General features: G+C 41.2%; 1 protein-coding gene across 16 annotated transcripts in view; it reads right to left on the bottom strand.

The window, feature by feature from the left end:
- The window catches only part of MTMR3 (myotubularin related protein 3), a 121,816-nt gene that overhangs the window by 7,360 nt on the left and 88,034 nt on the right, over positions 1-26,422 (bottom strand). For 8 of the 16 annotated variants that reach the window (XM_039861842.1, XM_039861845.1, XM_039861846.1 and 5 more), the window contains 13 exons: positions 23,581-23,677; positions 20,997-21,110; positions 16,758-16,963; positions 16,126-16,257; positions 15,056-15,167; positions 11,891-12,086; positions 10,932-11,117; positions 8,123-8,293; positions 6,770-6,915; positions 3,523-4,945; positions 2,300-2,410; positions 1,741-1,829; positions 921-947 (listed from right to left, as the gene is read on the bottom strand). In XM_039861842.1, coding sequence (XP_039717776.1) covers positions 921-947; positions 1,741-1,829; positions 2,300-2,410; positions 3,523-4,945; positions 6,770-6,915; positions 8,123-8,293; positions 10,932-11,117; positions 11,891-12,086; positions 15,056-15,167; positions 16,126-16,257; positions 16,758-16,963; positions 20,997-21,110; positions 23,581-23,677 — 3,010 coding nt within the window. Of the gene's footprint in view, positions 1-363; positions 491-920; positions 948-1,740; positions 1,830-2,299; positions 2,411-3,522; positions 4,946-6,769; positions 6,916-8,122; positions 8,294-10,931; positions 11,118-11,890; positions 12,087-15,055; positions 15,168-16,125; positions 16,258-16,757; positions 16,964-20,996; positions 21,111-23,580; positions 23,678-26,422 lie in introns of all 16 variants that reach the window. The other 8 variants (XR_005652590.1, XR_005652591.1, XM_039861850.1 and 5 more) reach the window with 7 other exon arrangements.

Below are 26,422 nucleotides of genomic sequence, written 5' to 3'. Positions count from 1 at the left end.
AAAGACATGGGGAAAGCAGCGAAGGGAAATCCTCCTCCTTAGCCAGCATCACTCACTATCTTTTCATTTATGCTCCTCAGAATGCAAACCTACTGCTGGATTAAGGACCACTTAGGCACAGAGGGGAGAATACGGAATATCTTTTTGAGATAGAGAGAAAAAAAAAAAAAACCCACAAAAGGAAAAGGCTAGACACAGGGCAATAGAAGGACAGAAAATTAAAACACACACAACTTCATCTTCTAGAATGCAGTACTTCACAACTCTGTTTCCGAAAAGCATGAGTCAAGTCAGCAAGAACCTGTGGTTACACAGAAAAATTACCTAAATCTATTTCTGAATATCTACATTTATTTAACATACCTGCTAGAGTTCGGCTCAAAAGCCTGACATGAATTTGATCAGTTAAGCTTTTCAATTTGACTTCTTTCAGGGGATCCTGACAGACCCTAGAGTTTTCCTTTAGAGTCTTTCATGTTGAAACAGTTCTCTGGAAAGACAACCTCTGTTCAATTTTGATCCCTTTAAAAAAAGGAGTAGTGATGCTCTTTGACTTAGAAGTCATTAGCATCATTCTGGCTTCTCAATGAATAACTGACCCCAAAGAAGGAGCTCTAAAAACCCAAAAGGCTACTTCATAAGACTAGCTCCTGCTGAAGCATCGCTTCTCATCACAAGCAAGATGGCTCAGCTCAGCTGACCTATGCAGTCAGGAGGGGAGTATAGGGCTGCAGCTCGACTCAGCCCTAACGGTCTACTCAGCCAGCTGCTTTGGTTCTCTCCCAAGCCCACCTGCCTGCCTGTGTCTCCAGCCCCACGCCTCATCCCAATGAGTGCAGAGAAGGGGAAATGGCAGTGTTAGTGTGGAGAAGTTATTGTAGATGTGCAGACATCACAGACAGGTTGTTGCAAATGCTCACCACGTTTGATCAACACGGTCAGTGTCCCTGCAAGGAGGGGAGAAAGAGCTCAGAGGAGCAGCCAACTTTAGACATCTGGGTTTGGGGAGCAGGGCAGGAAGATATACAGTCCTAGAAACATCATTACTAGACAAAGAGATGGTTCCACTTTCAATCCAGGTTCACTCATGTGTGTGGGCCATGCCACAATTCAGATAAACTTCCTATTCCAAGAACACTGAACAGCTTCCAGTCACCACCCCGGCTGGGGCAAAACATCCCTAGCAACTCACAACCCAAACAAGAAGGAAGAAAGAAAGAAGTCAGGGGCCTTAAGGATTGAAGATTGTGTCCTCAGCTGTCTCACTACTCCTCCCAGCTACTTCTGCTCATGACTGGCAAAAGGAAAACAAGTTTGGGGTCACGGAGTAAGATAAGGAGTAAGAAAATTAAGTTCCTTGCCCACAGCAGGAAAACTATTTTTGCTGATAGCAGCCATGTTGAATGGGAAGCAATTTTATTTTAGAAATAAGAAGTGGTGTGGTTTGGGTAGTGGCTGTTGTTCTACCAATTCAGGAAGCTAAATAAAACAAAACAAAAAGGGATATCATTTGCACGCTCCAAAATTTAGTCACAATCGCTTTGATTGGAAGAGACACCAAATGCATTTCTGCAAATACCAATTTCAGGGGCATAGAGCATGAGTCAGGGTCCTTTAGACCCTGGGGTTTGCCTTAGAATACTGCCAGCCAGATGCCTGCCTCTCTCCAATCTACAGGCTCTGTGGGCCAAATCTTAGCCCCCACACCTTGGCCCATCCCACCACATTCCCTAATGGCACCTGCAATGGTGCTTCCTGCTGGCGAGCCAGAAGGCGCTGTCGCACGCATAGCAATGGGCAGCCAGGTGGTCAGGGAGCCAACGGGTCATCTGCAAAACAGACAGGGCCAGGTTAGTGACAGAAAATGGGCCATCCAGCTGGAGCCAGCAGAGCCATGCTGGGGGCAGCAAGAGTCACAAGGACCACACTGGCTCCAGTGGCACCAGACCAGCAGGTCTTATGTCAGCAGTACAAGAAAGGCGTCCAAATCGTTTCCCTGGAGGGGACTCCAAATTTTCTTGAGATAAAGTGGCAGGCAGCAGCAACCTGGGTTACTATGAGAGCTGGCAAAGCTCGAGTTCATAGAAGCAATGAGGAGAGAGGGCCAGCTTGTTGAGTCTCCCTGGCTCAGAAATTCGAGGATTGATGGGTATTCACAGGCATTGAGATTCACAGAGGCTCAAGGCTAAGTGTGATATGAGGTCATTCCTTGGCCAGGGACATAGGGTAGGAATGGGGATAGAGAAAAACTGCAAAACAGTTGCATGGATGGCACTCAGAACAGGGGCTGAGGCTGTACCTCCGTGTCCTGTTTATCCACCTGCTCCCAGCTGGCTTCAGAGAAAATCTCTGTGCTGCAGCGAGACAAACAGTTCTGATCCAGATTGCTTTCCGAGTCGGGGATTGAAGTCTGTTGGCAAACAAACACAGCTGAAGAGAATGAACCTGGTCTCCTCCCAGAAGACAGGGCTTGGAAAAGAAGGGACTTTGGGTAGGCCTAGGTGTTAAGGCTGCTGAATCTGTAGGTGCATGAGCCATTAAGAATTGGGTTGAGCAGGTGCAGAGACAGGGCTGAGCTCAGCTGGAAGAGAGATACAGGTCTAAGGCTGTGTGCAGTGACTTTGGAGTGGAAAGATGGGCCTTGGGTTCTAGGAAGTGAGTGGGACAGAAGTGACCAGGATGAAATGGGAACTCAAAGTGTCAGCTGCTCCAGTGGGCCTGTCAATCCAACCTTGCCACTTACATCTGTGTGTTGAAACTGAGTACTTTGGGCATGTCCTCCTTTCTCTGAAGGACTCTTGGGAAAATGAGAAATTATCATCAGTATAAAGGAAAAAAATAAGAAGTCAGTTTTAATTGAAAGTCATTGGATGAGCTCGCCTTTAATGTACGCTGACTACTTCAGAGCCAGGCTCACACTTGTACTTGAACACTGAGTACTTAAACGCCCAGTGAGGAAAGAGCCTCCCTGACAACCTCCCCTCAGGTATGCTTACTTCTAGTCACCAGGACCCAACAGTGCTAGAAATCAATCCCTTCTCTCCATTTCTATGGCCATCATCTGCCACAGGGTGGGTACGAATATCTTAAAAGAAAACTAAACCTTCACAGCTATAACTCATGTTTGGGGCAGCTAACAGTTTACTAGCTACTAGGGTTGGAGAGGAACTACAATTTGACAGGAATATTTGACACTGCCCTACAAATGCCATTCTGCCCAAGAGTTCATGCCTTTAAGACATATACTCCAGATTCGACCAATCATGTAGTGAGTGAGTGCTAACTCTCTTCCTATTCTAACTAAACAGGACACCCATGGAAAGAAAGCAAAGCAGAAAAGAAAAAGAGACAGACTGCCATTCATGTGGCTGAGGCTGATCTCCAGCCTCTCTCAAAAGGGGTACCCTGGACCTTACCAATTCTTTTAGAAATCTGTACCAATCACCAAGCACTAGGCACAAAGGGTGCCCAGCTTCAGTGTGCACTGTGTTCTTGGGCAGCTATGGAGAACGGTATACTCACCACTTCATCCCCAAAATCCCCATTGAAGCGTAGGGAGCTGGTCAGATACTGGCTCTCCAGGCGACTCTTCAGCTCCTGGACTTGTTTCTTCAAGGTCTCCACTTCCTGTTGGTGGCCTGACTCAATCTGACGCAGACGCTGTTGGATAGTGTCCGTGTACACAGGCATGCCATCATCATCCAAGTGGCTGCGGGAAGGCTGGTCAGGACTGCCAGCTGCAGATGGCCTCCCTGACTGGCTGTGCAGCCACTTGTGGTGCAAGTTCCTCGAGTGTAAGTGGGCAGAGCTGCAGCTTGTGGTGGACAGCTGGCGGCTCAGTGAGTCCTTGTTCCTACCAGCTTCCCCATTGGCGCAGTGCCCGTTGGGGGTGGGGTACTTCTGGAGGGTGCTAAGCCCTGGGGGTTGCTCTGAGGCCTTATTTTCAGTCTCTGGGGCACCATTGCACACAAGCCCCTCTTTACATTCGGCTATAGGCAAGGCACAAGGAGAATGTGCAGGGCTGTGTGTGCTGTCAGGGGAAGTTCTATGCACCACAGATCCCGCTTGGGGCCTGTCAGCCAGGCTCCTCTCTGGAGGCCTGGGCTCCATGGCTTCAGGAAGCATGTCCTTGCCACTGAACCCGCCACTGTTTATCAGGCAAGGTCTATGATGGCCTTGGGGCCCACCTTCTGACTTCACTTTATCTTCCATTAACATGTCCATAGAACTGTCTATGTTTGGTCCTCTGTCCTCAAATAAGACTTGGGAGGGCAGCAGAGAACTTGACGGTGAGGTACCATAACCAATTTTTATATCTACTGGGATTGGAAGAATTGCTTCCTCCCTGTCCTCTGCAATAGCTTCTATTTGAAGCTGTTCCACAGGGACCTCCTGGGCATCTTCTCTCCTGGAGGGCTCCTGGAGAGAACTGGGAAGAACACTGTGCCCACCCTGCTGCTCAGGAATACCCTGTGAGAAGAGAGAAAGACTGATGCCTGGTTGGCTCCTCAGAGCAGCAGCATCCAGTTCTGATGCTTGACGAAGCACAATGACTGAGCCCTCATGGACCTTCCCCCGGCTCACTTTTTCTAAGAGCGCCTCCTCTTTATCGTCCTGCATCTCGATGCTCCCCCTGTGGGGAGGCTCCTCCACCCCACTCTCCTCTTTGGTGGCCTCTTGCAAAATGTTCTCCATCTGCCCCTCGGCTACTCCAGCTGCAACAGACAGCTCAGCGCCACCCAGCACTTTGGCTGACTTCCCCAGGCTGTCAGAATCAAAAGACTCCTCTCCAGGACCAGCCAGGCTGCTCAACTCTAGCGAGCGCCTGTGCTGGTGTTCCTGCCACTTCTCGTTCAGGCTTGGGTCGCTACTACGCCGGCTGGCTAGAGGCACTGTGTTGTCGCAGGCTGTGGTCAGATTGTCAAATGATCTAGTCTTTGGTAGCCTATAAGAAAGAAATTTGGGGAAAATGAGACTCTGAGGTACGTCAGGATCAAGATCCAGTAGAGAGCCCCTCGTCTGGGAAACGGGACACAGCTGGAAAGGGGGCAGCCCTTGCCCATCACACAACGCACATTTGTGGGGAACCCAGTGCTAAACCATTGGTAGATAAGATACTTCTGGGTCGGGGTTTCCTTCATGGCAGAACAGCTCCTTCCCTGCGATCTAGTGAAGGTCAGCCCTCAACACAAAAGGAAAGGGCCCTACCAAGTTTTATTAAGCTCCACAACTGCTGTCAAATTACAAGGAATCAACAGCTGGGTACATTTGCCTCAAACCAGTTTCTTACAAGTTCCGTGCAGAAAACTGAACATGAAGTGCGACCTATTCCTGTGAACCTATGTAAGATCTTAAACTCTTATTCTGGAAAATAGGTAAGTCCACATGTCCCAAGAGATCAGGGATAATTATTCTCTTAGCCCAGTGTCTATGCAACTACTCTCTCTTCAAAATAATTCAATCTCATTTCACTGTATGTCTTTACCTTAAATTAACAAACTCATGGAAAAATAACTTCATTGTCAATTACCTCTACTACTAATTTTTGACCTTTGCTTTTCAATCTTTTTGCTAAATTTATCTCTTCTAGACTGCAAAGCTTCCTGCCACTTCCAAATTCTGGAACAACCCCATGTTCTCTGCATCTAGGGCTCTTAGAATAGACTTCCAGAGATTTTTATTCACAGCAGACAGAGACTACAGACCTATATCAGCTTTGAAGAAGTTACAGAAGACAGACTTTCTATCCCTCGACATCCCCTTAAGAATAAGAGAATAAAATCTCTGAGGGGAAAATAACATATGGAGGAGGCAAGAGAATTAAATGAAGCTATAGTCAGAGACTGCAATAAGCTGTTCAACCCTACAGCCAGATCAAGAGGAAACCTGCAGAACAAAGGAAGATTTCTGCTGGGATTGCTAACAAATCATTTCTCCACACCATGAAGGGAAAACAGAGTCCTTAAGTGGCACCCTACACAAAATAAAATCATTCTCTATAGCTAAAATCATGGGGATCCTATGGATCAAAGGCTAGGAACTGCTGGCAGGTCTTTCACACAACATGTTCATACCTTTTCAAAGGGGCATATTCTTATCCTTTCTCACGGTTTGCCCATATCAAAGAAAAATGGGTAAACAAAGTCTTTAAACTGTAATTCACAAAAATTAAGAAAGATATACAAACTAGATTCCCCTTGACACGGCTTTTTTACCTTGTCTTGGCTTTTGTCTTTACTTTTCTCTTCTCTTTGCTTTTGCCCTTCTCTACTAAACTTTCCTTTTGACTCAAACTTGGCAGGCATTTGAACTCTTATTGAGCTCAAAAAACTCTCTCTGTGCAGGCCCACTTGGGGAAATTTGCCCTGTCCTGCATTAATACTGCTGTTTCTCAACTAGTGGCAAAGAAAAATAGTAATGCTAATTTTCTGATTACAGTATTTTAAGTTATTATTTATAAGTCTGAACTTAATAAAGCTAATTCAGTGGCTGAAATTCAAGTCAGAGGGTCACAAGGCACCCAGAGGATTTGCTCCATCGCTGAAGTACTGCTTGGTGCAAGCAGTGATGTACCAATGGACCCAAACATCCTTCAGGAAATGAGGCTCTTATGGCCTCATAGCCCAAAACTCTTATACCTTCCCTGAGAAAGCTTCAGAGATATAAAATGTGTGGAGCTAGCCAATATCATCATTTCTGACCAACCACGAGCATGTCCTAACAGAGAAATACACAAGACTTGAGGCCTTGGCTTTAATCCTGGGCTCACCGGCTCAAGAGTGGATCATCAGGGCTGCTGCCAGGGGCTGGATACGGCGCACAGCTGTCATCCACAGGGGTGGATGGAGATGGGCAAGGTAGGTACACTGCACTCCACAACATCAGGTTACGCACGTGACACACAGGGTACAGCACCTGAGAAGAGAGTAGAGGACACAGGTTTAAACAGGTCCCAACAAGTCTTTTAGAATTGTCTAGAAATGAAGGTCAAGAACAAGCACAAAGCAGGAACACCCAACAGGTCTTGGCATATCTCCAAAGGAAGTTAGCATCAGAGGGTACAGGTCTATCTCCCAAGGGGGCCTATATACACGATTAGGCAACATTTTTCACCTCAGAGCTTTTTGTGGGCATGAACACCTAAAGGATTTTATAAGAATCCACTTCTCAGATCACCTTTATCGAAAGCTGACTTTCATCAGCTTCATTTGTTGCATTTACTGCATAAGAAGTGAGTCACTTCACTAGATGACGGTGATTGTCTGTTTCCTGCTACAAAAACTTGGCTTCAGAAGACACTGTCAAGCCTGTTTTATAGGACCGTTTAAATTAGTCATGTAAAAAGGAGGGAATTTTATTCCTGGATTGTTACTTCCTCGGCAGGCACAGTGAAGGAGACAAAAGCAGTCAGCTTAAACCTTTCCTCTCACTACTTAAATGTGGTGAGAAGTGCAAAAGTCCAGGCAAAGCAATATAACCTCCTATAAACCTCCTTCTGACTTTAAAATTGAAGACACATTCTGACAAAAGTAACATTAACATGTTATCAACACAGATGTAAGTGCCTCCTTTTCTGTTTAACAGAAGGTGTTCCCTTGAGGAATAAAGTCTTAGAGGGCCTGCCAGTTCTCTACATGAGCAGAGAATCACACAGACGCACATGTTAATGTCACATACAGTTTTCTGCTCTTTGAGACAGAATATGTAGTGGGTATCATCACCTGTTGACACTGGAAGAGTGTTGGGGGCCTGGTGGCAGCTCCTTCCGAACTACCAGGTGCATCCAGAAAACAACTTAAGTGCCTCTACCACTCGTTAGAACATGCTAGGAATGAGTTAAGTTCTGGCAGAGGTGCCAGAAAAGATTTATGTCTAGAGTAGCACAGCAGAGATGTATATTAAATCAAACCACCCTGAACAAAAGTGGTCAGAAGCAGGTCAGAGCATCACCAGAAAACAGGCCTTTCTCAAGACAGAACAGCAGCGAAAAAAATGGACCCAACCCATCCACAGACAACAGAGATGCCTTCGAGAAAACGGTCTCTACTAAAAAAGGCTCCCATATGTCCCTGCCCTCAAATTCCTTCTGCTGATCAGAGAGGAAAGGCTGAAAGATACATACGGCTTCTGATTGAGAGGAATACAGTAGGTTTTTGAAAGCCTTGTTGCCTGCTCGAAGCAGTGACCACACGGAACACGTCCGTTCCTGAGTATGCTTTTCTCCTCTCTCCTTAGCATTGTTGCACAGGAATGTTCCAAAGAGGCAGGAATAGGTATGTTGCACCAGTTTCACCTATGGAAGTCCAATGGGATAAAAATGAAGCAACAGGGTACACATTCTCTCGGGGAAGGTCAGCCCAGCTGAGCCATCCTTCCTGGACATTTCCGAGAACATTTCGGTCCACAGTCAGTCCATAAGGATGGGGAAACCAAGTAAAACCATGCAATAGCCACCTCCTCACACCACCAATCTCAGAGCGCCAACCCCAACCACCATTACTCCTGAGTCAAAAGAGCAAAGACAGAACACTGGCACACCTACTCCTCTTGGCTCCCCGGCACATAGTCTCTCAGGTCTTAGGTTAACACCTACCCTCAAGAGCAACAGCATATAAACTGGGTCTAGGAGGTCAGTGTGCAACCCAGGTCTTAACTGAGAGCATACTTCTAATTGTCATGCAACAAATCGTTACTGAGCATCTCACATACCCTAGACATTTCTATGGGGCTGGATATGCAACAATAATTAGACAGCTCCTGTCCTAATGGAACTTATTCCAGTGAGAGAGGGATGACCAGTGCTATGGACAGAGTAAGAGAGACAGGGCACATGCAGGGCAGTGTGGGAAAACCTCACTAGCTCAAGATCTGATGGAATTGACAGAACAGGAATTGACAGAGCAGGTCATGTGGGTATCTGGTAGGGAAATGCTCGGCAGAGATAACAGCAAGCACAATGATCTGAACTAAGTGTATGCTTGTGATTTCTGAGGAACAGAAGGAGGCCAGTGTGACTAAAGTATACTGCACAAGGAGGAAAATGGTAAGAAATAAAGCTAGACAGGTAATGTCTAGGAGAGCTCTGCAGGTCATTTTAAGGAATTTGACTTTTACTCTGTGTGAAATGGAAAGTCGTTGGATGTTTTTCAGCCAAGGAATGACGTGGTCTATATTATGCTCTAGGAGGTTTCCTGCTAGACTGACTCTCTTGAATTGGGGCAGGAGATGACAGTGCCTTAGACAAGTGTGGAAACAGTAGAGACAGCAATAAGTAATCATGTTTTAGATATATTTTGAAAGCAGAGCTGCAGAATCTGTTGACAGAGTGTGACATATGAAAGAAAAAGGAGAGCCGAGAATGACATAAAAGTTTTTGCCCTAAATAAATGGAACTGAATTGTCATTTGGTGAGATGGAAGACTTCTGGAAGAATGAGTTTTGGGGTAGGGAGATATGGAAATCAAAAACTAAATTTAGAAAATGTTAAGTTTGAAATATCATTAAGACACCCAAGTGGAGATATTGAGTAGTTACAGCTGGATATGTGAATATAGAGTTAAGTGGAGGGGTCCTGAGCTGAAGATGTATGAATGGGGGAATCACAGATAGCAATTTAAGCCACTGGACTGGATGAAATTCCTAGACACAAAGTGTAGACCGACAGAGAAGCAGCCTGGAACATTCTAACATTCAAAACCGGGGAGGTAGGGAGGAACCAGCAAAAGCAGACAGAAAAGACCAGCTGGTGAAGTAAAGGAGAATTAAGAGCACATGCTGAAAGTCAAATGAAGAAAAGTGTTTCGAGAAAAAAGTGATTAAACTCTGCCAAACATAATTGATGGCTCAAAGAAGATGAAGACAGTCAAAAGGAACAAACTTCCAGTTATAATATAAATAAGTCATGGGGATGTAATGTACAGCATGGTGACTATAGTTAATAATACCGTATTGCATATTTAAAAGTTGCTAAGAGAGAAGATTTTAAAAGTTCTCATTCTAAGAAAAAAAATTAAGTAACTATATGGTGATAGATGTCAACTAGACTTCCTGTGATCATTTCACAATATATACAGATATTGAATCATTATGTTGCCCACCTGAAACTAATATAATATATGTCAATTATTCCTCAACTACAAAAAAGATGAAGACTGAGAGCTGATCATTAGACTGGCAATATGAAGTTCACTGGTCACCTTAACAAGAGCAGCTCTGGTAAAGTGGTGAGGTGAACACCTGATTGGAATGGGTTTAAGAGAGAATGGGAAGATAAGAATTTGAGACAGTAAATGCAAAAGACTTCAGGAGCTCTGCTGTGAAGAAATGAGATATGAGAAATAAGAATAGCTAGAGGAGGGTACAGGGCTGAGAAAAGTTTGATGAGATGGGAGGCACTACACCATGTTTGTATGTTGCTGGCAATGACCTGGTAGAGAGGGAAATATGCCAATGCAAAAAGCAGAGAGGAAAAATGCTGGAGCTATGCAGCTGAGCACAGAGGAGGCAGGAGCTGGTGAACGAGTGGAAGGAAGGGCTGAAAGAAGGCAAGGATACCATGTCCTCTATTGAAAGGGAGGGGCAGAGAGTATAGGACAGATGTAGGGGGTTTGGTAGATGTATTAAAAGGAGCAAAGGACATTCTATTGTTTCTATTTCTAACTGCTATTTAGGGCTTTTATCCTCTATTTTAAAAGCTAAGTTTAAAACAACTTGAAGACTTCATGCAAACCTCATACATCTGGATTCACTGAATAAATACACTTGTTTATTATTATTATTGTTTTTAAACTAAAAAATAGAATAGCCCCTCTATTAAATTCTTAAAAGGATACACAGTTTTTCAAGTGAAAACTGGCCCACTAACATTTGTATTGATAACCCCCAAAATTTAGAAAGTCCTGAAAAAGGAAGAATCACAAACTCAAACTCACAAGGAATGCTTCACTGAACTCAAAAGAGCAAGGAAATTGCCTCTGAAGCTGATGAACGCAGTCAAGCCACTGCAGGAACACTGGGCAACGCTCGTTCAGATCATCTGAGTTCTCCCCATGACCACACCGGTCAGCAAACTTGTGACCAAAATCCAGCCACTCCATCTCCACCAGGACCTGGAAACCCTGTGGGGAAGCACCCAAAAGACTATTTGTGCTTGTCTGTCCAGACTGTAACAGTCCTGAGCCTGGTATCACTGGCAGCAAACCCTTTTAACAGCTTCCCACTAAGCTCATCAATAGCCCCTGACCCAAACCCATAGCTCAAGGCTCTACCCGTGCTGGGACACATGCTTAGGGCTATTTCCCAATTCCCTCAACTCCATTCCATAATCATCAAAAGGGTACTCTCATTCACTATATAAAAGCCACATTTTTCTTCTAAATTTTTTTAATTTTTTAATTTTTCATGTTAGACTTACAAAGTCATGTTTGTAAAATCTTTCCCCATCTCATATTTACATATATTTTTGGGTACTTTATGGTTTCTTTTTTTTTTTTAACATCTTTAACCCAATAGGTGGTTATATCAGAGTAGGGCTCTTTCTACACAGAACACTCTGCGGTGATATCTACACCCATGATGTAAGCATGCCAAGATCCTTTTATAGAAGCCCCATCTTCCTGGGGTAGCCCGAACTTTTCCAAGTAGGCAGACCATAAAGGAAAAGATTTCTGTATTCTCAATACCTTGTTATCCACAATCTGTCCCATTTTAAGAGGCAAAAGCTGAGGCGGGCACCGCCACAATTTAGCTCAAAGTAAAGGAGCAAAGATTTAAAAACAAAAATTTCACTTTCATTAGACCTTCATCACATGACCAAAACTGATCATAAAACCCTCCAAGGTTTCCCCAACTCATCTTGAAGTACCAAATCCTACTTCTTGGACGCACCTACCTCTATGGTTCGGTAATAAGGGTCCAGTAAGAGTTTAGCCAATGCCACAATCTGGGGGGTGCGGTCCCAGCCATCTGAGCAGTGCACTAGCACCGGTCGCTGATCCCGATCCACAGCATGCACTACCAGAAGTGCTGACTTCAAAAGCACAGATAGGTGATGGAGCCATTTTGTGCTTTCAAGAGCCGAGAGCCAACTATGAAAATAAAAACAGAAGGGCTAAGGAAATGATTATTTTTCTGATTTACTTTACTGCATCATGCCAAATACCTGTCAAATGAAAAAGCAGTCCTAAAGACTTTTCCCTCCATATAAAACACTGCCAAAACAGAAAAGCTCTGTCTTTATAAAACAAGTACAAGGATGTGGCCCACACCCTACTATGCAATATAAGAGAGCCTTAGAAATAGGACAATCATTAACAGAACCATCTTTTATTCCAAAAATCTTATGGCTAATTTCCCAGAGAATTAATATTTATTATTTTTCAGTCTATGGTAGGTATATACCCAGTATAAGAAAAGTGGTTCTTTCTGGAATTTCCTCCTGAAGAAAACGTGGCCACTTGTGAGATAGAAAACAGAAGATATTTATATTTAATGATCAGCAACTCTGCCCAACAAGTTCTCAAAATAAAAACAAAAAGCAAAGAAAAACTCAAACACAAAACACATCTGTAATTAAATGTTAGCTGGATGCCACATTCAAGACTGGTACAGAAAACATTGCTTGCTACCATCCACACTTTAATACCTACCACTGCTCAACTCCTGAATATCTGTTGGTTAAAACTGGATGGGCCCAAACTAATAATTTAGACTCATTCGAGTTAGTACACCAATCGCTACACAGTATTACTGGGCCTAACAGAGGCTAGATTCAGCAGGGGTCTAGAAGAATCTTTTCAAAAGGCCTTCAGGAAATATCAGATCCTCAGAATTGCCCTTAGGGAGTAATCACAAACTGATCACACTTATCTATTACCTATGGTGACAGTTTGTTCCTTGTGCCCTATCATGAATTCCACCCCCTACTCAAAAAAAGCTGTCTGATTTCTCCAAAATGCAATCGGATTTGTATTAAGACCAGAGTCTAGCCCTTCAAACAGAGTCAGAGAAGGGAATTAATACTTCTGCCAAGGGGCTCTGAGAAGGCTATTGCCAAAACTAGGCTATAAAGGACTATTAAAACTTGAGGAATGAGTGTGAATTTTTGGAATAGTCAAAGGGTGGGGTGCGGGGGGGAGTCTTTCCAGGCAAACAGACAACAGAATGCAGTGCATAAGCATTAGTTTCACACAGAATAAATTGGTCTACCAACCAGACTCTAGATTCTGAGAGGGTAGATAGACACTGTGTCTCAGGTATAAATGAACCCCCAGAGTAGTGCTTAGCATACAGTGAAGATTCCTAATGTTCAAATCATAGGTAACAATTCAATCTCAAGACTTTCTATTTCCTAATAGGTACCCGAGAAACATTTTTTGCTGGTGGGTCAATTGTTTATTCTCATTCCTCACACAGTCTTGAAAGAAACTAAAAAATAAGACTTAGGAGAATAAATACTAAATTATCTCCTGGTCCCTGGAGAAATGGTAAATGAGAACCAGTGTTAGGTTCTCTTGAATCTGACTGAACTATTCATACATACCAGATGGTCTTGTCCATGCCTAACAGAGAAGCTGCACTCCAAAATCGGCCAACCATACTCCCCTGTCCTATTCTTAAACTGGAGTAGAAACATACTGTGCCCTAGCCCTCCACAACCACAAAAAAAGTGTTGAGAGGAGAGGCTTGTTTATAGCTGGTCCCACCACTGCCATAGCTTCTTTTTATCCTCAAGGGAGGCTTCAGCATTGCATTATGACTTGCTGCCAAAGAAAGACAAAGCATTACCTTCTTTAATAAAATTCCCCAGACATTCATCTGGACCAGGTGAAGGCTAATTACAGCTTTTTGACTCTGAGTTTAAAAAAAGCTTTTTAAGAAAGAATTTTAATATATGGAAGATATTAGAGATCAGGTAGTACTGATTCTATCCTTTTCATTTCATAGGTAGGAAAACTGATACCCACAGATTAAGCCACTTGGCCAAAGTCATACAGTCAGTTAGTGGCAGACCTCCCAAGTCGTCCTTTCTATGCCCCACATTTAAGGAAGAGAGCACTACTAGCTGGGTTCTAGAAATGTGTAGCAGATGCAAATTGCTAATCCCCAAAGCAGAGCATCAAGCTCATTTCTTCAGTCAGGCTTTCCCCAAGGACAAGTGTTTTACTCTCTGGGATGATTGCCACTGTGATGAATTTAATCATCTGCTACCAGGAGTTAGTACAAGTGGTTCAGACAGCCATTTGATTTAATAAATCAAATAAAGAATGCTGCAAAACTTTATGTGATCATGAGACCTACTGAATAGAACCCAGGAAAACAGCTATGGATTCCAGCATAAATACCAGAAAGGAGAAAATTCTATCTTCTCTGGCACCACTGCTGGCTTCCTGAAATAGTAAAACAGGGGCTTTTAAATATTTATCTGTCCTTATTTATTTTACAGAGCATTCCTCCTAATTTATCTTGTATTCAAACGGTTCCTCTGGAAAGAAGGGATGTTATTTCGCCTTCCTCACTGCAAATGCCAGCAATTCATTTTTAATAAGCAATAAAAATCACGGTAATGTTCTTAGAAAATAAGAGGGCAGTTCAGAAATCAGAAGCATATGTAAAAGGAACTGGCCTAATGGTAAGTTTAAAGAAAGTTTAACCCTTTTAGACCATGATGGAATAAATTTTGACTCTTTGTGGTAAAACATCTCAGTTCATACTAGATTAGTATCACTGGAGTACATCAGAAACCAGAGAATTAAATTGCTTTGGGCCAAAAACAATGTAGAAGAGAGGAAGAGGTTCCAGGAAAAACAAGAAGACATTGCTTCTGTTCTGAGGGCTGAGATTTGTTAGTGCTGTACATTTTAAACCTTTCAAAGGGCTAGATCTTAATCCCAGCTCCTCACTTATGTTGCCATGCTAACACAGAAAGAATACCAAGAGAGACTGACAGTAAAACTGAAGTTTACCAAGAAATAGAAGGAAAGACACTTCCAAACTCATTTAAAAAAGGAGGGTAGGGAGAATGCAAAATTAAATCCAAGGCCAAGCAAGATCTTACTTTCCGGGATCTGGCATCTGTGTGCACAGCAACCGCAGAGACTGAAAACTCCTCCGAATTGAATGAATATTTGCCATCCCCATAAATACAACTTCACAGTTCGGGTAATACTCTGGAGAGAATAACAATAAATAGAACACAAATATGTTGAATTTTGAGCTTACATGGCCCAATCTAAAAAAGACGAAATGGCTAAAAACAAACCCATTGCAGCTACTGGCTGACAGCAGTGTTCTAATGCCTATTAGCCCAGTCCTTTATTATAAGAGGAAAACAGTGCTTGAATTTTAGCTGTCTTTGCAAAAAGGAAGGTTAGAGTGGTGAAGATACTGACATAAAATAAAAGCTGTTACATTTTTTTAAAAAAAGATCTACATACTTCTGTCTCACCCCAGGTTTACTACTTGAGTCTCATCTAAGTTATAGCTCTGGAGGAATCTCTGAAAAGAACCTGCCAGAACAATGCATTCAAATTTCACCTTGGAACCACTACTTTTTAATTTCCAGCTTAGATCACATCTAAATAAGGAGCTTGGTGCCTCTACCTGTTCCATCAGCACACAACTAGCACAGAAGGAGTCCCTCCTAGGAAAAAACCAGCATTCAAACAGTAGGGATGTCAAAGGTCAGGACAGAGGTGCTTTGCTAGTTTTGTATTTAGTGCCTCAATTACCATGCCAGGTTTTTCAAGCAGAAGCCATGTGAAGAGTTTTCTGTGAGGCCAGTGATGAGTATACTCACTGGCCAAAGGCAACAAAAAGCTCTTAGATGGCTGAGAAATCAAGCCACTAAAGAAGCAGCTTCCAAATATGAACAGATCTTATTATGGAAGAGGATTTACTTTCCTTATCACGTAAAGGTTGGCACAGGGAAGGAGGATTATTTGGTTTCATTACACCTCCTCCTCTATTTTTCCCATAAAAAGAAGGTAGTGTTAAGAATCCAAAGAGCTCTGGCTCCCTCAAGATAACTGAGGAATATTCATTTTACATTGAGAACTAAGACCCAGTTGGGCACAGGCTGGACCCACAAGAACAGAATGTTGGGGGACAAAGCACTGTACACCTCACCTGGGCATTCACAGCCTCCTCCTTTGGCTCGGTTCGCGACAGCTGCAGCATAGGAACGTGCATCCAAGATCAAAAGCTTCTGTGGTTGGATGGCTAAACTCTCTGCTCCTGAAGCATTTGACAGAGAAGAATCTAGAGACATCAGGAGTGGAGAAGAAAACTAAATGAACCTGTCTCTCCCAGAACTGTGCAAAATAAGTACCACAGGCACATATGACAAACACAAACTCATTAGGTGAAATCCACCTAACCAGAACCCTTGACACATAGACTTCTCCTTATTTTCTATTTTGCCTACAATCTCCTATACCTTGTTTCTACTTTGGTAGTCTTTTAATAAAGCCTGGTGTTTTCCCCTGTGGTCTGGAGACACTGCAGATCCCCTATCACATATATACTCCCTTCTCGTCACTATGGCAAGAAAGACAACAAACACTCTAGTCCTCTTAATTTGAAACAAGGGGTCTTCTGGGTCATTGCCAAGACCCCTGACTATTCAAACAAATCCATCAACTGAAGTTTTGCTATCTCTCTTCTATGAAACAAATTCTATGTCTTATAAAGAAAAGACCACTTCAACAAAAGGTTCCTAAATGTTATAATTGCTGTTATGGGTCCAGGGAGCACCTTACCAAACTCCACATCAGAAAGGTCTCCTGCATTGGGAAAGTCTCGAGAACTGTTCCTAATCGACAGCTTGCTGCCACTTGATCGGGAGTCAGAGGCACAAGCTTTGGCTACTGACTGCACCAGGTGTTCATCATCAGCATTTCGCCAGCCCCACCAGCTGACCTCTGGCTGTCCACAGCGGGCAATGACAGCTCCATTACTCTGGTGCCTGTGTGGGAAATAGGACACAAAAACTGTACCATCCCAGTAGCCCCATTTAGATGCCCTGTACTCATACCAAAAGTGTGGTCGCGGATTTTAAATGCCTTAATGAACAGCTTGATTACATGTAGGTGATGGGTTAGCTTCAAGCCCCCTCAGGGCAGAAATCTCATATAGCAACAAAAATAAATAACAAACCTATCTGAACCTTTCTCAGTTATTATACCATTTTAGAGACCTCTGTAGCATTACCAATACTATACTAATTCTACTACTCAATAATAAAGCATTATTCTCTTTTTTATACTGTACCTAAATGGGCTGGCAGAAAAGATAATGAAACAGAAATATCTGTTTCCTCACTGACTTCCGAGGCCCCAATGAAGCAACTGTATACTTATGGCTGGTTTGGGGATTCTTTTCAAAACAAGATCCCACCTTTGGGACTGACACTACCTGGCCCACAGTGGACTGCTTTACAAAATTTCCTTAGAGTTCCTGAGTCACAAACTACTCTTATAGGCAGATAGCTCAAATAAGCCAGCAGCTTCCCTTCCTTGAGCTCTTAGAAGGAAAGGAACAGCATAAACCTCAATAAGCCACACTTACATAGATTTTTCAAGAAATAAGACCAGAAATCATCATAGTCACAGTCTACTTTAAGGTGCTATTAAAATCCAGTCTTTTCCAAATTAAGAATTTTAGGCAGTTTTAGCAATTAAAAAGTTTCAAAGTAACACATACCACAACATGAATGAACCTCGAGTATGTTATGCTAAGTGAAAGAACCCAGTCACAAAAGGCTACATACTATATGATTCCATCTACATGAAATGTGCAGAATAGGTAAATCTAGAGACACAGAAAGTAGATTAGCGGTAACCCAGCATTTTAGAAGACCGCAGAAAACTGGGCCAGGGGGCTTGAGGAAGAAATGGGGAGTGACTACTAGTGGGTCCGGGGTTTCTTTTTCAAGTGGTGAAAATTACTAAAACTGATTGTAGTGATGGCTGCACAACTCTGTGAATCTATTTTTTAAAAATCACTGAACTATCTATACACATTAAAAGAGTGAATTGTATGTGACACCTCAATTATCAATGTAAAAATAAATTAGCAGAATAAAAAGCCAGTAAGCAAAAAATTCAAATGTCTCCCAATTCTAAATCCCAGAGGAAACCAATAGTGTCTTACTTCCCATTAAAATTATTTCTGAACACATATATGCATATACGCACATTACTCATATACTGGACTCAGATGGATTTAAATAAAATATTCTACTGAATTTATTTATCTTCTTCAAGGAATAATGTGAGAAAGATTTTTGTTTTTAATCTTAATGCTCACAAGCAATAAATTAAATGTGGCAGTAATTAAATTCTACTGGAACTACCAGTTCGCTTGTAATTTTAAATCTTCCCTTCCTGGGAGAGACAAGTAACAGAAAGTATTTGTGTATTGCCAACCCGCTCAAATGACTCCCTGCTGAATGGAGCCAAACTGCAAATAAAACCTCATTGATTCTCAAAATGCCTACTAGTATACAGTAATCGGTACTGGGTAACCAATGAGCTGATTGATGCCAAACCTTTATTTAAGAGGCTGGCAGAGCCTTTCCAAGCGAGCATCCTCTTCTCCCTCTGCAGTGCTTCTCAGCAGTGCCCGAGAGGAACAGTAGATGGCACTCTTTAGCCTGAGTTTGAGGCTTTAAGGGCTATGGCATTATTAGTAGCTAGACTGCAACTGAGATGATACAATAAGCAGTTTCCTGCAGTCTTCTAAAATGCTTTAAGACTGCATGAAAGAGAACTAAAATACTAAAGCTAAAAATTACTAAAGAACATTTCTATCATTTTAACAAACAGAACCAGAAAAACAGTATAAAAATTAAGGTATCCAATGGATGAGTCCACTACTAAACACTGAATGCTTGTTTTATAGAGAAACATAGAAATGTTTAAACTATCCCTAAGTTGGTGTTACGCAAGCTCCCTAAATGACTAGAAGTTTCTAATAATCACTCCATGCATAAAGAGAGGGAGCTGTGAACTATACTACAGATGGGCGCCCTTCTCACCATCCTGTGTTAGAGCAATCTCTGTCTTCAATGATGAATCCAATTAAGCACTCTCATCAGTCGAAGAAAGCTAGTTCAGTGGGTACTGTCAAGTAGCTGCTGCTAGCAACCTCTGGAATCATTACTACAGTCTACAGACAACTAAATCTAGTAAATGCCTGTTGGATTCAGAAGCATCCTGCCACCTGGGGTGGCAAAGCAAAGAGTGACAGAGTATTCCAAAACATTCTTCAACTACTCTGATCTAACAACCCAGCCTGGAGCTCAGATTCAAGATATGTTCTGAAACAGATGTCAGTTCCTGGAAGCCTGTCTGATTTTATGTAGACTACACCAAAAACTTTCATTTGTAATGTTTTGAGAGCAGATTTTCTCTGGGAAACTACAAATAAAAATTTTCATTTATGTATGCTCTACAGTCTCCAGAAAGGGGTTAAAAAAAAAATCCTATGGCTCATGCCCTCTAGAATAAATTTTAGAAGGGATAAAAGGCTTCCCATGTTTATTCTAAGATGTTTTTCTTCAACCTGCACTACCCAACAGAGAGAATTCACCTAAAGTCCTTTACTTTAAAAATGAGAGTCCTTCTCCCTTATATTCAAAGTCAGTAAACCGCACAAATGCAGGGCTACTGATCTAACACAGCTGTTGGCCACAGAGCAGCAGCTAGCTGCTTTCCCCATTTGAGCTGGGCTGATCACTGATAAGACTCATAAATCCTTTGAACTTTCACTGCTCTCTTAATTCTTGTGTCATGCTTACCATTTGAGTGATAGGTAAATTTGGTGACCTACTTTTCTAGGGGTGTCTGAAAACAACAGTGATGAAATTGAGAATGAAAACTTAATGGGTTCCACTGGACCAAAGCAAATACTTTTCCATCTCTCTCTATTCAGAGCAGCCATCAGAATTTGCCTTCAGTGGACTAAATGAACAAGCTGGTTACCTCAGTGGGAATTCCACAAAGAGATAAATCCCTTCCTGGAAGCTCAGTATTTCAATAGAATGCCTCCTTGCATAAAAGGAGTTTCTAACTAAGCTCCACTGGGTTGGCCCAAATTCAAGAAGACACCAAAAAGTCTGCAAACTGGGAAAATGAAATGCAGAATGTGAATATTACAAGATGATGTCTAAAATAGTTCCAAAATAGTAGGGAACGACTTCTTAAAAATTTAATATGATTCTCTGTGAACTGAAGTATTCAATGAATTAAAAAAGCAGCCATCAGGAATACAAGCTACTCCAGACATTGCTTAGAGAAATCCAATATTTACAAATTTATTCTGATGTCACAGCACATCTACAAAGAACATCATTCCCATTTTACTAATTAGAAACAGGCTGAGGTCAGTTAGGGAACTTACTCAAGGTGCCATAGCAAGGAATATCAGAGAAAAGACTTAAACTCCAAAAGCTGTGCTTGTCACCAGGCCACCATCCCCTTCTAGAACTTGCCTCCCTTAGCTCTTCTACCTCTGATCTCTAAGATCTATCCAGCCAAGCCCTAGCCTTCTCTAAATTCTCCCTCTCAAAGCAGAGCACTTCCCAGTGTTGAAGTTTTTCAACCACAAAGACAATCACAAAGGACTCAAGTCTATACTCTCAATTTTCATTTTCTACGACTCATTTCTCTTGATCCAAAGGCCAAGATCTAAATGCAGTAAGCACATTATCTTTCCATAAAATGTCAGAGGGATCTTAAAATATCAAGACCAGCCGCTTTTCTATTAAAATTTTCTTACCAGTGTCAACATATACCATCAGCTAGTACTCTGGATGTAATAATTTACTGGGGCTGTGTGACTAGAAGAGCAGCTTAAGCAATAAGGAAGCACAGAATTGCCTGGAAAGTTTCCTGAACCCTCCCCTCCCTTCCCAGGTTAGCGGCAGCAGAGGCAGCAGACCACATGCAGTGGGCCAGCAGCAGCAGACCAAGATGGGCCTGGACAGGCTTACTTACCTATAGATGACAACAGGGATGCGCTTCCAGGACCTGAAGCTTGCTACACTTTCTAGTTCTTTGTCAGTGATCCAGGCAGGCACTATGAGCTCCTGTGGATAGCTACCACATAGCCTAATTGGGAAGGTGAGAAAAAGAAAGAGAGAGCGAAGAAGAGAGAGAGAGGAGGGAGAAGAGGGAGAGACACTCGGTGAGTAAGCAGCATAAGGATGTTAATCAAGCTACCCCAGAGCCAGTTAAAAGGCAATGAGGAGCATTACTTGAGTCTTGGCTTGCTCAGGTAGTTCGAGTTGCCTTAAGTGTTTACTTATGTATATATCAAATGATACTCTCTTGGGTTCTTCCACTTGATGTCTTTTGAGAATCTGCCAATCTTAACTATTAGTGAAAAAGAGAGAGTTGAGAGGCAGTTACTCCATTGTAACTCTGTTTAAACAGATACACAGGTCATTTCTAACCATACAAGTGCCCAGTCCAACTACAGAAGTGAAAGTTATGTCACCTTTACCAGACCTTCAAGCTTTTTGACAAAAAGCCTGAAGGAGGCTTTTGTCAAAAGGAAACATGTAAAGAAGAACAAGAGTCCACAATCTCAAGTTTCCAGAGACCTCACAGGATTATTAAACATATTCTTTGATGTGAACCAAACAAGGATTCTAATTACAGGTAACAGATGCAGCCATGGGCATGTAAAAACTGTACCACGGGTCAATTTGCATACATTATCATAGTCCTATTTACCCAAGTTAGTAATGTGAATAAGCTATTAATCGCAATTCCTATAAAATATACTTCAGAATAAACTACAATCAGGGTGCGGGGAGCTATGTTTTCATTTGTGAAAACACAGTAGTTGCATGCTAGTCAAGTTGTATTTCTGATAGGCTTTTCACTTATAGGACAATCTCTCTCAATGGGTAACCCAATATTCATTTTAATAGTGGATGCAATAAGAGCTTTTCAAGACCTTTTCCAAATCCTAAAATACACAAACTACACCATCACCACACCCCTGCCCCCCTAAATATCTCATGCATTAGAGGAAGAGGCAGAAAAAACACAAAGTGGCTTAGGAATTGGGGATTTTGATCATTCTGTACCACATAGCTCTCTCCTGTTCTTAATTTCCAGAAGATTAATTATTAGGAATTTAAAAGCCAAAGAAACAGAAGAATAGCTATGACCAAGAGTAGCTCTGCAAAAGTCCTAACACCTACCCACAATCTCCTAAAAATAACCAGAGACACAGTAACCATAGTTAATACTCTTACCATGAGTCTTGTTCATTTTATCTTGTTTTAAACTTAAGAGTAAATTTAGCTCATCCTTCCTTTATAGTAGGAAGACCTTTTCAATTTCCTGAAGACTAGTTTTGAGGTGAAATAGCAGACTCAAAGATAAGAAGTTAATTTTTAAAACCCATATAAAATAGGGATTTTTGAAACCAATGGCTTTTGAACTCAAACTTCTTTTCAACAAGTTTAACTAAACTGTTTTCATTTCGCCCAATTTTTTGATCATTATATTCCTTTCCCTATAAATCTAACATTATCTAGTAGTCAGCTCTTCAGCAAGTACTAGCTATAGGAAAGGTGAGTTACACATGACCAAAGCCTGTAGCAGCCTCAGGCTCTCTGAAGCCCCTCCCTCCAGCTTCCACATGCATTTTCTGCTTTGACTTATCACTGAGAACAGGCAAAGATATGATAAGTCTGTAGCTCCCAATTCTTCACAACACCCCTGGTTCTTAACTCCTTGGCCAAGGTCCATGTTAAGAGCTATATACAGTAAATAAGGTATAGTTTTTCAAATAAAAAATGAAATGCTCTGATGGCTAGCCACAAAGATACCAGGAAAACAGCTATCATAATAAGGTAGCTCAAAGGACAATAGTATGACTAATGCCTCCAGTTGCTACAGGAAAACTTAAGATAAGGATACATTATTTTAAATCTCCTGGAAAGTTTTCTTTTGTTTTACAAAAATTTAGATCACCAGAATCACAATAGTTAACTACCCTCCCCCACCAAAGTACTTACACCTGTTAGGGAAACAGGTAATGAGAAATATTTAATAATGGTTACATTAATATTTAATGGTTAAATAATTATAGCTGTGAAGTTAGTTTTAGATCAGTATATTAAAGAAATAACTTATGCCTATTTCATAGGACCTGAGGTAAAATTATAGTCATAAAAACTATCTCCTAAGTGTTTTATCATTGCTTATGAGATTATTGATCCTATCTCTAATATGATGTCAAGTGGTGATGAGAACAATGAAAACTGCTTAACTACAGGTAAACCCAGTGTTATCAGACATGCATGTGCCAGGAAGAACAGGCCTGGAGGGGGCAGAAAGGAAGGTTCCAGAATCCTATTGAGTAAGCATCACTTTCCACTTCAGTGATAGACAGCAATGTGGAATAGAAGGCTCAAGAAGTACTCAAGATCATGCATTTAGATTTAACAAATAAAACTCCACTTGAAAGTCTAAATTCAAGAGTTCTGCCACATGTGAACTGGGGCTTCTGCAAAAGCACACGAGCTATGACACACAATCCACAGGGATCCATACAACTCACTTGTACTTCTCATTGATGTTGGAAATCCTCCAGGCATTGGTCATATCAAAACCCATCCGCTCCACTTCGTTTTTGAACCTTGATGTCACATGTTCCCCTAAGGGCCAAAGACAGCAGAAAAGAAGAAATCGATACCATTTTGCATAACAAGTGGAATAAAAGCATAGTTATCCCACTCAGTTATTGGGGGGGTGGGGTGCACAGGTATCATATAAATAAAATAACATATTTAGTTAAAAAAACAAAAACGTGTCAGGATTAAGACTGAATGAAGGAATAAAAAATTAATTTTGATTAAGAATTATGTTATCTAATCACTACTATTAACTCTGAGGGTAGTATCACTAAGCTCATTTTGCAGAGGACAAAACAAAGAGAGAGGTTATTATGGCAGGTCTGTCTGGTTCTAAAACCCATGTTCTTATCACTATATTGGCTCCTTACTTATTTCCACACTCAGAGTGATGGTACTCATAAGAATTAACACCAACAAGTTTAACAAGAATAGGAATATGGATCTACAACTCCTTGTCAGAAACGTTTGGGCCAGATTTCAGAATGAGAGTTTTCTGGATTTTAAGATGCTACATATATAATATTAGGTTAACACTCTCAAGAGGGTCTACTTAATCAAACACTAATATCTCTACAATGAAATGTGTGAATAATTCACACTAAATGGGATCAATAAATAAAGCAACAAATAGCTTCATATTAGCTCAGTTCAGATCAAGCCAACAAACAAAATAAGAAAAATCTTTTGATTTTCAGAGCCTTACAGATTACAGAATTACAGGTAGGAGATCATGGTACTACAACTGCTAGTACCCAGGAATCTTAGGAAACACCACACTAGCAAGTAAAATGCTGATCATTTGTAAGAATATCCACCCAAACATGTGTAATCTACCTTACATCTACCCTAAAGAATTTGGCTTCCTCTTTCTTAAGACAGCGAGAAACAAAGGCAGAAATGAACCAAACATAAAAGTCATTAAATCTGAAATAACTTTCTTCCTTGAAAACACAGAGTCCTAAGGCAACAATTTTATTAAAAACAAAGAGAAAACCATTAAGCAGTATTTCTAATATATAATATTATAGGTTGTAAAATAAATGCTGGTGGGTTGGGAGAAACTACAAAAATAAATAAAAGCACAAAACAGGCTGTTTTGGTGATTAAAGTATAAAACTTTGGTCTCCCTGGGAGAGGAGCTTCAAAATAGGAAACAGCAATTACTTGAATAAAGGACAATTCTATAAAACTACTTCCTACTTAAACTGCTTTTCTTGAGCTTAAACTAAACTAAGTATTATATGTTTCCTGAAAAAGAGCTATAAAAAGATGAAGTTCAAAGATGCAGGAAGAAATAATCAGCTGAATCTATCCCATTTTGGAAAACAGAAAAAAAGTTACCTGAAGTGGGATGCCATCTGTCTACAAATTGCAAGGAATAGTGACCATCAAGAATACTAGACATGGAATCTTTCATTTATAATCCCAATCTAAAAGCTGTAAAACTATGGCAACTCCTAAATTCATTAATTAATGAGAAGATTTTTCCTATCCTGTGACATAGCTCCAAGTACTTTAATGAACGGTCCTTTATCTTAGTACCTCTATCTTAGAGTAAACACACAGATACCATAAAAGGATCCTATAATTTTAAGGCAATCACTGGCAAAGTAATCATCATCACCACTACCACCATCAACCACAATGGGCAATTCACTACATAGAACCACTGCCCTGAGAAGGGCTTAGGACCACCATCTAGAGCATGAAATTCTGAGCTACACAGAGATATATACTGCATAGCAAGTAAAGAATGTTAGTTCAAGTGCCTTGAGAGCAAGGAGTGAGTTTTAATTATCTTTGTAACCTCTAAACAGAGACTTCATAAATTTTAAAACTGATCATCACAATGCACAGTAAATAAATACATCTTTATTTTTAAAAGAATTTTCCCCAAAACAATACCCACTCTTACTATATGTGTGATATATTTTGATATTTTCTATCCTAAATGTTTCATTTCATATTTCATTTCTTAAAACTTTGATTTCACAACCCACTAGTGGATCACAACCTCTAGTTTGAAAACCACTGCTTTCTGAAAAAACTCCAGCCTGACCTTACAATACATGAATAATTCAATTGGCTTTTTGCCAAATTATTGTTTACTTATGTTTGAATACGAAGCATGTCTATTGCTGGATTTACCTTTAGAATTTCCTCTCGGAATTCTCATGTCTCCATTGATTTAACATTAGATATGGTGTAATATCCCAATTTATTTAAACTATTATGGTCACGAGTTTTCTGTTTGGCTTTATATTTATACCTCTAACCTTCCTGTCTGCCGCCCCCAACCCTGAATGAGGATTTGCGCCCTTTTAACATTCCATATTTTTGATCCTATAAATACAGTGGAGCGATTCTTATTTTCATGGGAATGAAAACTTTTTAAAGCAATGAGCCTCCTACCATAACCGAAGTGTCAACCGGTAGTCTAAAAACTCTTTCCCCACAAAAGTCTATCTCCCTGGCTGATTCTGAATACTCAGGCCCACAATTATATACAACTTAAAAGCCTGGAATATAAGGGCCTAGACCTTAACCAGGGTGTAAGGAAAAAGTACCAGAGTCAAAGAAGTTGAGAACTAGCCATCCCAGGTTTTCAAATATGGAGGAAAGAATCATTCTTCTTAAGAACAAAAGTCCTAGTACAGTTGTCCAGATATACACTTAGTGGATATAAACTCAGATATATATTTAGAAGACAGACTCTGCTGGTAAGAGCTTTTAATTTATACAAAACAAGGAGCTGCACAACAGTAT

The sequence above is a fragment of the Pteropus medius genome, unplaced genomic scaffold (assembly GCF_902729225.1).
Source record: "Pteropus medius unplaced genomic scaffold, Ma_sr-lr_union100, whole genome shotgun sequence".
Lineage (NCBI taxonomy): Eukaryota > Metazoa > Chordata > Mammalia > Chiroptera > Pteropodidae > Pteropus > Pteropus medius.
The sequence above is the reverse complement of the archived record's forward strand: the minus strand, read 5'-3'. Positions and strand labels throughout refer to the sequence as shown.